The following is a 12,889-nucleotide window of genomic DNA, read 5'->3' on the forward strand; positions in this document are numbered from 1 at the left end:
TTGTGGTTCTCACACTCATTTAAGCGATAAGTCACAAGGCAAGGATATCCTTTTCTCAGAAAGAAATGATCCATTTTTTCATCTATAATGAAATTGGCAAAGTTGAATGGGACCTAAGTTCAAATAAACCTAATATATTAGGGGTCATCATTACATTCTCTAAATTTCATAAACCTGAGAGCAGGTCCCTCTTAATTCTTTTTATGGTAAATCTGATATCGCCTCGACTGTCCATGCTTCACAGACATTTTTTTTAATTATGCCGTAGTTATTTACAATGGTAGTATAAGCTATAATTTTTACTACATTAACTGTTGCCCAGTGTTTAACATTGAAGTGATTAATATCACAGAATCATAAATATGAATTATTAAGCTGATTCTCTGACATCACAAGAAACAACTTAGCACTAAGTTAATGCAGCTTTGCAAATGAAATGAGCACATTCAACCGACACCAATTCCAAGTGTGTGTATCTATCCAAACAGTTCTCTGCACAGTGGTAATTCTCCTAATTCCTATAATTTATTCATCTCAGGATACACTCCAAAGCATTGTTTGCATGTGTTATCCACTAGCTTTAAGAACAGTATTCATTATTGGGAGGGAACAGATGCAACTCTTCAGAAAGGTTTTTTGCGGTGATGTTTGTGCCGAGGAACATTCTATTTGGCAAACATTTGTAACCTGATGAGTAAAATAAAAGAGGAATTTTGAGGAATCAAGATTTAAGTTCTTTACTTCCAAGATCCTCCCAAGAGCCACACTACAATCACTGTAACAATTCCAAATCTCATTCTAGATGGCCGTGTATATTCAAATTGGAAAGAAACCTGTAATTACCCAGTGAGATTTTCAAATATGCTTAAATTTGCTATTTTGAGCCACAGACACCAAATGGACACAAAGGTAATTACCTTAATATTCATCAATTTATCAAAGCTGAAGTTTTAAAGTGATAAATGTTTCTACTTGTTCTTGGCACAAACTATCCACAACAATTCAGATAACCGGGGGAAAAAAAATCCTTGGATCAAGTATCAGTCCACTAAAGAGATGTCACTCAGCTTTTAAAGGCGGTATAAGCCCTCTGATGTCATCAGAAATGCTGATGTCGAGTTTTATGTTACAGGTTATTCAAACAGTGAGTGCCATGGACAAAGATGATCCCAAAAATGGACATTATTTCTTATACAGTCTCCTTCCAGAAATGGTCAACAATCCGAATTTTACCATCAAGAAAAATGAAGGTAAATATATTAGCCTTGTGAAACAGGGTGGAACATAAATTGGAAAATAGGATGTGATTTTGTAATTTGACTGAAAATATCAATAAAATAATTTTTGTTCACCCATAAGCAGTTGAAACTTAGCTTATCAGCCTAATGGCTTGGTAATTACATCACTTCTTCTTTCCAATATTAAAACAACAGATAAGAAAGTTGTTAATGTGAAAGTTAATTTTATCCCAGGGAATACCTCAATCACCTTACTTCAAAGAATGAACAGTAAGATTTAACCCCTGGGAAAGTTCCAGGAATTCTGAGATACTGAGATATCAGTTAGAGAGAGAACTGGCTTATACTGCACAGTTGCTAAGTTTTAACTGAATGTTTACCAAGTCTTTAGGGAAAGCCTATCCTAATTTTGCCTGGTTTGTGGGTACACATTAGAGGTATTTGTTTTAAGCCTATACCAACTTTGATAGTAGCAATTAGATCAGGAAATCCTTCTTGAAGGACACTTCTTATCAGTATTATTGTGGAGTTCATATAAACTGATTCTACTGTTGAGTCTTTCACTCATGGAAAACATTTAATCCATTTCATTATTTCTTGAGAACTTAGTTTGGATTAATTATTTCCCCTAACTATTGTCTATTGCATATAAGGTTATATATCTATTTTTTTAAAAGTCTATCTCATCTATATATTTTTGTTTCCTAAGCTGCTGTATATGTAACAATCATTTTTTGCTGTTTATTTTGGCTCAGGTATATTTAAGATTTAGTTTCAGCTGTTTTTGAATGATTAGCAAAATAAATGTATTGTCTTAAACTGTTTTCTGGCTTTACTCTAGACATTTGTTTGGATTTCCGAATGGTCTTTATAAAAACTATACTCAGTAGAGAAAAAGTTCATGACATTTGGGTTATTTGCTATGTTCTGTTTCAAGGAGGTAGTGAATTTTGACGAAATTTCCTTCATGAAATAAAACAACATTTTATGGCTCTTGTTAAGCATATTATGGCTTTACCTTTCAACATGATGCCGCTTACTTAGTTCTTTGGGGATGCTTTGATAAATGCAAATGCATCACCAAAAATGAAGTGGGAAAGTCATTATACAGATATTACTTATTTAGCTGGCCTCCACTGTAAAAAACACTATGGACACGAAATCTGTTCTTTCTCCTTAGTAGTGAAGTGCTCCTTTGTTAACCTTCCCCTAATTAAGAACTGTAATCCATGTACATTGTCTTTGTTTTTCAGTTATCATGACTTCTTTTTTATGAAAGTCACATGAATATGGCTAAGATGAAAGCCAACTCAGAAATCCCAAGCTGAGCTAAGTCTGTGTATAAGTGTGGTCTATGTTCACTTTGATTGTGAGCTAATAGGTATCAGTCATTATTTTTGCATATGAAATGCCCTACATTTAAAAATTCTCTGTGAAGAAATATATTCCCATCCCAAAGGGTTTGAGCTTCTTGGCATATTCTGGGCACGCAATTTCAAGATATGCCTGTAATAGAAGTACGGCCCATCAAAGCCATGTTTACTATATAAACATGTTGTGAATGAATGAGTGGCTGTTTGGGGTGCCAAGGAAAGTGTACTTTTGTACTATATTTGTTATACCCTAAATCTTTTAAAGAGGGGATTTTAGTCTGACAGTAAATGAATTTTGTGCATTTTCTCTAAATTTTGGAAGCAGTAAAAAGTCAAAGTTTGCACACTTAAGTAACCTCTTTTGCCCTATCACACATTTCAATAAGCCCTTTAACAGAATACTTAAAAGTATGTGTATTATCTGTTTTACTCTGAAACTAGAAATGGAAGTTACACTTTTTTTATGTCACAATCTGTGTGTGTGTGAAATAACTGAAAAAAATTTTTTAAATGCCAGGTGTTATGAATGTTTTGTGGAAAGAGCATTCTCTGTGTGTGTTTATTTTGCCAAAAGTGACCATATAACTTATTATTCCAACTGGGGCATTTTTTAAAGTGAAATGGGTTGCTATTTATATTTGTTCCTGGGGGGAGAAAACATAAACCAGGACTGTCATGTGGAAATCAGAACATACATTCACTGTGATTTTGGATTTAGGATCTAAATATTCAACTTCTCCATAGAGTAAATCATGACCTCACTAGTCGTTGGAATAGATATGTATAATTTATACTCTATCTTCCTTTTCCTAGATCAGAAATTCACAAGTTTTGCTCCATAGGCCACTACCTTATCGGCATCTGGATAGTTACTATAAAAATAGAGGGGGAGGGAATGGTCCCTTCTTCACAGGTAGAAAGAAACAAAGTAATGGGAAAAAAGTTGCCAGATTTAAAATGATAGAGATAGATAAGTAGATAGATAAATCAGTATTTTGTTAGCCTATTACCCATTCCCTGTTAATGTTAAGAGAATACAAATACAATATAAAAATCCAAATACTAGGCATTATTTATTTTAAAACTATGGTATATTTTATGTTTTAAGATGGATAGAGTCAGATGATATAATCATATTTAGAATTGTTTCTTTCTACATAAAATGGACTTTAAAATGGTCGTTAGTTGATGTTTCTCCACTGAGAATATCATGATTTTTAAGTCCCATCCCACCAGATGAAGGTTAATATTTTGAGAGACCCAGTATATCTAAATTTATAATTGATGGGCAGATGATTCCCCTATTCAATTAGATCTTTATGGGAGATAGTTTTAATATTTGGCATTTTCTAAGGAAATTGTATCACGTCTTTCAACTTGAAGTTACTGTGATCTTTCCCCTCCCTCATATAGATTGGTCCTTCTGCAATTTTCAGCCGACTAATTAATAATCAAAGACAAAATGAGATCGAAATTAGCTGTCTCCTATCTCCTACACAGTTGAGTGATTTCACAAATAATTCTCATTCTGAATATATGAGATTCATATTTCATCCAGATTAGGAAAGCAACCTTAAACACCCATAAAGGTGAAAGCAAAGATCAAAAATATGATAAGTCATTTATATCACATATATACACTAATCATAGCACCTCACATTTTCTAAATTATATGGCCCAGACATTGGTTTCTCCATCTTCTAGTTGGGTGAATCTAGAAACAAATTGAGATTTTTGCTGACCACATTGCAGTATTGGCCTCCATGCTAACTATGAAAATGGAAGATACTCAACAATTCAAAATAACAAGAAAGGGAAGATAAATGGACCTTTCACAGATACAGTAATATCTTGCTTGCAGAAAATTTCAGGTCTGCCAGAAACATGATCTTCTCCAGCCTGCAAACTGTAGTTAAAAGATTTGATTGGGATTGCCAAAAAGGAGTCTAGCAAAATGGGAGTCTTCGTGTTTTATACTGAAATATTTGAATCATGTGTATAGATAAATGACGAAAAACACAAAGAGGACATTATAAAAAGGAAAGAAGTAGACAATAAATTCGGTCTTAATTACACCTTGGTTAGGCTTAAGAAAAGACAGCAGGGGAAACAGAGTACCTGATTATACTAATATTTGTTTCTCTTCTTGACATTTTCTTTTTGACCAAACCCTATTGGTAAGCACCTCACTCCACAGGTATAATGTGATAATTAATTTGGAGATGTTGATGCTGACTAGAGCTTTGGAATAAATGTACCTGGGCAATCTCAATGTCCATAACATGGTTCCCTGTTTAGAATATAATTCATGCTTTGATTTGTGGAGTTTCCATCTCAACTGACTGGCTGGTTTCAAGCAATATGTGTTTTATGTCTTTTATCCTCTAGAAGCATCCCTTATAAGAATATAGACTGCAGGCTGATTATGTTAAGCCACAGTTTCTTCATCTGTAATACCAGGATAACAATACCTATTCACCCCACAGGCATTATGTGATAGATATGTGTAACCGAGGTCTTAAACAGTTCTTACTTAACACAATGTCTGGCACATTAAAAAAAAAAAAAAAGCAAAAACAAACAAAAACCTTTATCAGTAAATGGGACAAGATCTTCATTAGATTAATCTATTAATTCCTAAATTCCTATGCTATGTTCCTTCTCCTCTGGCTTATCATTTCAACAAGTCTCTTTGCAGCTTTAACTCTGTTAAGTTTTTAATATTGTACAGCAATTGTGAAAGTGGCCTCAATGGTAGTTTTGAAAACCTTCATCCTTACTAGAATACATTACAAGAAATCTGCTTAGTAATGTGTTGCAATCTAAATGGTATTATGAAAGAAAGATAAAAGGTGGGGGGAAAGGAGGAGGAGGAGGAGGAGAAGATAGGGAAAGAATTAAAATATTTACCAGCCTTGAAAATAGCTGCAGGATTCTTGGATCTGTTTTTGAATATAAAGCCTTTTCTCTCTTTCTCCTGTGCCAAAATGAAACTCAGCTTTCTCCACACAATAGTTGACCCCAACTTCCAACTCGATGGGATTAGTTTTCATTCTAACATATCAAGTTGTTTCAAACACCCACAGCCTCCTAACACATATACCCTGTGGAATCTTTTTGCACAGGTTGGAAGATTAAAGACAGTCTTCCTTTGCTTTTTTGAAGAATGTCAACTTATCTCACATTCCTCTTGCTACAAAATTGAAATTTGCTGCCTGAAGGTTGAAGTGGATTTCCCTGGTCCCAGGCCAGCCAGAGCTGGCCCTCTGTCCTCCATCTTTACTCAGGCTGAATCCTCACACACGCCTCTGCTGTACTCAGGTTGGAGGGACAGAGCCCCTCTCTCTTTCTCCTGAAGCCAGATTTACCCCCATCCAGGCAGAACTGGACTTGAAAAGTCTTCCTGATGATCCAGAGTAAAGAGGGCCACTTTATAATCTAGATGTCCTTTTCTGGCCACCTCAGTCCTCCTGGAATTCTTCCATTACCCCAGCCTGTTTTGAAGATATGACAGGACTTTTCCAAAATAACATCTCTCCTCAAGTGGTCCTTACGAAAGCCTCCATCCCTCAGCCACAGCAGATCCATTTCATCAGGTTTCCCAGGCAACCATACCTAAGCAACAAGTGAAAACCCTGCGCTTGTATGAGTGCGATAATGAATACCTCTATATGTATGTTTGCAATATGGTAACCCTGTCTATTCTGCTCACATAGAGGAATTTTCCACAGCACATACACAGCACCACACATTGACAAAGGTCTTTTTCATTTAAGGTGTCAGCTCTGACCCACACGAAGCATGGTACTTTTTGTCAATGTTGAATTCTAAAAGGTAGTATTCAATTTGCATGAAACAGGAGGTCCAACTGGGATCCCAGATATGCAGAATAGCATTATGCATACATGATCCAAAAGGCTTCTGCTTCAGTAATTCATAATTTATTGTTTATGCTTCTAGCAATGTTCCGTTGATAAAAAGCCATTTATGTTTCATTTTGTCGTCTAAACTGTAATTAAGGATGATGTGCAAGCTAAGAAAAATAGATAACAGATCTGTGCTTCCACTTTCCAAGTTGCATATGATTGTAGAGTTGGGATCAGAAAACTAGGTTTTCTTGGCTTAAGTAGTTTTAATAAAACTCTTGTTATTTTTCTTTTTTAATTCATAATACAAGAGTACTTTCAAAAGTTAAGAATTTCCTTTGCATATATTGAAAATCCTAAAACTATTGCTCTATTCAGAGATAGCACTCCTCCATATTTATTTTTAGTGTATATTGTGGGAGACAATTGAATTCTGAGATCACTAACTACCAGGGATATAATTTTGATACATGGCATAGAATTCCATGTGTGCTTGTCCATATGCTATTCAAACTTATAAACTGATTCGTCTCCCAGTCAATTTGCTAAATCATTTACGGTCTGGATAGAGTATTCTAATTAAGAAAAAAAACAATTTTAATGTTTATTTACTTAATGTATTTCTTTTGAGAGACAGCATGAGCTGGGGAGGGGCAGGAAGAGGGGGAGAGAACAAGAATCCCAGGCTCAAACCCATGAGCTGTGAGATCATGACCTGAGCTGAAATCAAGAGTCAGACACTTGAACCACACAGGCATCCCTCTGATTCTGAAAATTTTTAAAAGAGAAAAGCTTAAGAGATAAATTGGTATATGCTTAGTTATCTTAAAGCTACTGTGGTTACCTTAAAGATCCCTTAAGGCATAGAATCTTTTTACTGAAAATTTGCTTTCTGAGACTTTTGCTTCAAAAGAAAAAAATAGAAAATAAGGAAATCAATTGAACGTCAAGAGGAGTAGAGAGAATTATTCAGAGAAATGTCTTCTATTTATCAAATCTTGTTTGGACCACTTTCTTGTTTGTGTCATTAAAAAATAATGCTATTTACTGATCTGTTTACAAGCATAAAAATAGATCTTGGGATTTTTTGGGTGCCAAATAAACATTACTGTCCTTTTGGTAAGCACAAGCAAATAATAAAATTGAATGAGGAAACAAAATGAGCTGTCAGCTGATGCAAATTCTCCTTTTCTAAAAAAGTATTAAATGTAGCTGACAATCATTTTATCTCCCTTCAGCACAGAAGTTTGAATTAATTTTGAGCACTTTATAGGTACAACATTAGGTATACGTGACATTCTAGGGATGTCATATCTAGGGATGTGACCCGAATAATACATATCATGTGCTTGGGATCCCTTGGTTTATTCAAATAGATAGAGAAGGCAGAGAAATAATTTGGAAACAGTAAACGGGACATTCACGTAAACATTTTTAAAGTTGACTTGGGATGAAGTAGAATGAATAGTAAAAAAAAAACAAAACAAAAACCCTGTGGAATATACTACAGCACAAGATTCATAGTTAACAGTATTTAGCTTTGAATCTAGCTCTTTTGATCATGATCTGTGAGAACTTCCACAAATAGCTGAATAATCTCGAACCTTCATCGAGGTAAACATATGATTACCCATATGTCATTTGGAATAAGAAAATATTAATTTACTTTTTAAAAATGTGCTAACTTCAGTGTCTGGAAAATTGAAGGTACTCAATAAATATTAGTTTCCTTTCCTTATGTTCCTTCTTTTTCTATAATTTTGTAAGCCTCCTGAATCTCTTATCCTACTGTAACAAACCCACACCCACACCCAATGCAACAAACAAAAATATCAATAAGGAAACTAAAATAAGGCATTTAGGTGGTAACTAATGATATGCTATTTAACTGCCCCTTACTTGAGTGGCCAATGATTAAACATGTCTGTAAAATCAGCCATAAGTAAAGCAAAGGGAGAGGAGAAATGGTAAAGAATAATTTTTGGGTAACTGAAATTTTTCCTTGAATATAATCCTCATAACCATAACATAATAATGGATAAAAATAAAGAGGACTTACAAATTGTAGATGTCCAGAGAGTGGAGTTTTCTCTCTCTAGATCCAATTCCATACAACTCTATATACTGGCAAATGGAACATTTGAGAATTGATAGAATGACAGATTTTTTTAATTTTGGAAGACCTTGGCAAAAAAAATATATATTAGGAAGATCTTAAATGTTAAATACAGAATGTCAAATGTATTTTTAAAAAATCAGTGATAGTGTACATTTAAAATAGGCAATGATGAAGAATGTCTCTCTCCCCAATTTTATTATCCATCACTCTCTCCCTTCTACCTGTTCTTATCATCTGTATTCCTTATACATCCTTGAACATGCAAAACCAATGGTGCTTTTAAATCCACTCTCCCTTCCCTTTATCTGAAATACACATCTACTGCTCCCTCCATTTTCTATCTAGCTAATTTCCAATCATTCATAAGAACTCAGGCTCCCCGCATTTGTGAGCAGAACAAGGGAATGTTTAACAGTGGCTGTAAGGTTTTGCTGTTGTTGTTGTTGTTTTCTTTGCTTTTCTCTGTAGGACAGTGTGGCAATGGCTAAGGTGGACACATGACCCAAGGAATGTCTTCCCCATTATCCTCTGAGGTTATTAATAAGAGAGTATATCTTTATTCACTCATTCATTCAATACCTATTTAGTTAGTGTCTACCATGTGCTAGGCACTACCCTGGAATTGCAAACAAAGCAGTGAATTAAACAGATACGATTTTGGTTCTCCTGTACAGTGTATTTTTGTTCTCACAACTCAATCTTATACTAATTTGAATTCACAGAAAGGAAGGCTATAATTTAACATGGATTTTTATCTTATAGTGGAGAAATTCACAGGCTAGGCTGTAAAATACTATGATTTGGGGAGGAATGATCAAACATTCTAACTTCTATACTGTCATAAACAAAGGTCCCTCTTAGACCTCACCCAACTTGTAAAATGGGCCCTACATAAAAAAGAGTTTCATCTTTACAAAGCATTGTGCTTATCAGGTGGTGATATATATCCAGAGTCATGGATAACAAATTCTCCCTGTGAGTTTCAGATTGGTACCCTCACTACGCCTGCACTCAGACAAGTTGAACCACACTATCCAATGTGCTTCTGACTACAGTCAGATTATGTTGGGGAGTTCTTCCCAACCTCAAGGTGATCCTTAGGCATCACTGCAATTCATGCAGCAGCACTGCCAGTGGACAGGGACTGATGAATCCATTTTTGCCAGTTTATTAGAATCCATTATAGCTCTGATCCAAGCCTCATTGGATATAGTTTATGTCTTTTCCAGTTCCTATGCATTGTTGGTTCAAATACCTGTCAGTGACCAGGTTTTAACTAACTTTCAGTGTTTAATGTTTACTGAGGTCCTTTGGCAATCAGAGGATGGTATTGTGTTGGTTTTTGGACATGGCATTGGGTTCATTTTCTATATGTCCCCTAAAGAGCGATCAGAATGAATGTACTGATGCACTTCATAGAGAAAAATAGTAACTGTTTCCTTGGACCTTGCTGAGTCAACCATTGCCTTTGCTTTCATCCTAGTAGATTGCTTACTAGAATTTTCTTCATCTATTGTTTGAGTAGATTACTCTCAGCCTTTTGATGGCTGTTTATCTTACGGCAGTCTGAGAAAAAAGTGATATTGTACCTGGTATGCTGAGCACAATCATCTTTCTCCAAGTTTCATGCTTTCACTTGGCCAGACTGTCATTTCTCATTCCATCAAGGCCACACTGTGATGCACTTTTCTGGGGACTTCAGTTTCTTCTCCTATAAAATAAATGGGTTACTGTTGGAGAGCTAAGGATTCACGTATTCTAATATACTGAGTGTGCAAACCTGTGCTATTTGGAGATATATCAGAGACTTGGAAATCAGACAAATTCAGCATTCACCAATTAATGAAGATGTGACTTTGGACAGAGCTTTCAACTTTCTGTAACAGACTGTGTTTGATAATGTTAAAATGAAATTACTGTGATGAACAAATGAAAGAATATACGATAAGTGCCAAGGGCAGTACCTAGAACTTATGTGATGTTCTGTGTGCTTTGCCTTCTTTATCAACATTCAAAAGAAATAATGCATATGGAAGTCATCTTTCTACCAGAAATTATTATACCAAATCTCATTCATATTAAAATACCAGATAGTGTTATTAAAAGATATGCCTCTACAATATTACAGGTTCTCTTTCTCAGTACATTTGGGCAGAACTCTGGACATATTAAAGAATTAAATCATTCCCATATATCAAAAGAACTCAATAAACATATGACACATGGTTCTAATAGCTCAGAATTTGGTAGCCTTCCTTATCTTCTAAGGGTGGAGATAGGAAATATACTAGTTTTATGAAGATATTTAATTACTGGATTAGTTTTGATTTATCAGGAAGGTCTCTCAAAAAATTAGAGCTTGAGTATGTTTTAGAGAAATGAAAACACTGTTATGTGCAGAGAGTGCTAATCACAAAAGGGAGACTGGTCAGATATACAAGGAACTTATTTTAAGGAACAATAAGGGCCAAAAATATGTTTAAAGACAGATGCAATGAAACATTTTGTGGAGATCCATGAACTCTGTTCTCAATAGACTTTGCTTAGTTCACAAAAGAATATTCATGATGTGGCTCTTAGTATTTTGAGTATGTCTTAGTATTTTAAGTATACTTAGTATTTTAAGTATGCACATACTTAATGTTTTTCATAAAATAAAAAATGTGTCCTACATACTGATGAGGTTTTAAGACACACATACACACATACATTTCTAGTAAGGCTGGGAAATAACTTGATATAAAAATACACTACATATACCAGTAAGATATATATGAAAGAGGTCTCTCAGTGCATAGTTTCAAGTCTTAAAAAAAAAAAAGTCTTAGCCCATGTTCTGAAACATGAAGTTGACATCAGTTGACAAGAAACATCCCTTCTTTACAAATGTCATTGGGCAAATGTTCAACAAAGAAAGTTGTAGAGTGGTTAGGAGAAAATTATCTCAAATTCATTATTTTTCCCAAAGTAAAATGACTGAAATGTACACGGAAAATTATATAAAGTTCACATTTTGATTGTGTAGGGAGAAACAAGAAGAAAATCTATGCCCCTATATTTTTAATTGGAAAACATAAAAAAAGATTATACACATTAGAAAGTATACTTCTATCTCTGTTGAGGATTTTACTTAGAAGTCCTGCAGGTATTTTAAGATAAACCTGTGCTCTATTACTCTGCATGGGTTATATATCAAATAGCAAGAAAAAACAATACGAAAGTTTTCTGAGCACCTATTATTTCATATTATTGACAGTATATCTGTCTCTCCATTGATCTCTAAAGTATATATTCAGGGTGAGCATTATCATTGCCATTTTATAGATGGGAAGTTGAAGCTCCACTATGTTAATGGAAGTGCCAGACACAGAATGAGGCTACCAAGCTGGTAAATCTGTAGTCTTACCAGGAGCACTTAGTACCTTTCAAAGCCTTGCCCTTTACTCCTAGAACATTTGCTCAGCAAAACTGCTGATATTTTATTTATAGTTTTCAAACATTTGTGGTTCCTTTTCTCAAAATATAGAAGGCTAGAAACTATCAACTAAGCCTTAGAGAAGACCATCACAGTATTAGTTGGGTAAAACCTGGCAACTCTAATTTGATGCCTTAAAACTTTAATATCATCAAATATACAATGTTGTTAAAGAGATACACCATTAATTTATGCTCAGTTAAGAAAAATAACGTTCCGTTAAAAAGCTGACAATACAACATGCCCTTAAATATAAGACGTATCCTTATTTCATAGGTATTAAAACACACACACACATATGTTAGAATCATACATATATACACACGCACACACATATATATGTGTGTGAATCATTAAAACACAATATTTCAAATAATAAGTCTGAAGGGGAACTGGAGGGAGAAAAAACCAACAACTTAGGTATAAAAATAGTGCTGGGTGCAAAGTTTAGGTAATCTAGCTCAACACTCCACTGAAATTAGAGTACAGACAAACTGTGAGGGGTGTTTTAAAGAAGCACATTTCCAAAGGCAGTCATTGTGTTTATTATATTACTCACTTGCTTAATCCCTTCATAGAATGCCTTCCAAAATAAGCCAAGTGCCATTAACAAGGAATTGCGTATTCATTTCTCTCAAAAGCACAATTTCCAAATTTGAAATTGCAGTGTGAGAATTTAAAATCCATGTGTGGCTGTGCAGGCTTTGCCTGGAAATGCGATATTGGGGTATGTGCTGGGTCTTGATTATAAGTACAGAACATGGAGCTTTACATCACAAATTTCTCTATCAGGGACCTTCCTCTTTAGAAGGGTGATG

At 34.7% G+C, this 12,889-nt stretch overlaps 1 protein-coding gene and 1 long non-coding RNA gene across 2 annotated transcripts in view; one reads left to right on the forward strand and one right to left on the reverse strand.

Annotated features, from left to right (window-relative positions):
- CDH8 (cadherin 8) overlaps positions 1-12,889 on the forward strand; it is a 242,569-nt gene that overhangs the window by 187,681 nt on the left and 41,999 nt on the right. Inside the window, exon 8 of the mRNA XM_039218320.1 lies at positions 1,133-1,250. Within this exon, the coding sequence (XP_039074251.1) occupies positions 1,133-1,250 (118 nt within the window). The remainder of the gene's footprint in view (positions 1-1,132; positions 1,251-12,889) is intronic.
- The window catches only part of LOC120221059, a 37,212-nt gene continuing 34,514 nt past the window's right edge, over positions 10,192-12,889 (reverse strand). The window contains exon 3 of the long non-coding RNA XR_005525725.1: positions 10,192-10,307. This is a non-coding gene — a long non-coding RNA (uncharacterized LOC120221059). The remainder of the gene's footprint in view (positions 10,308-12,889) is intronic.

This window comes from Hyaena hyaena, unplaced genomic scaffold (genome assembly GCF_003009895.1).
Source record: "Hyaena hyaena isolate Hyena2069 unplaced genomic scaffold, ASM300989v1 scaffold_749, whole genome shotgun sequence".
In the NCBI taxonomy this organism is placed as follows: Eukaryota; Metazoa; Chordata; class Mammalia; order Carnivora; family Hyaenidae; genus Hyaena; species Hyaena hyaena.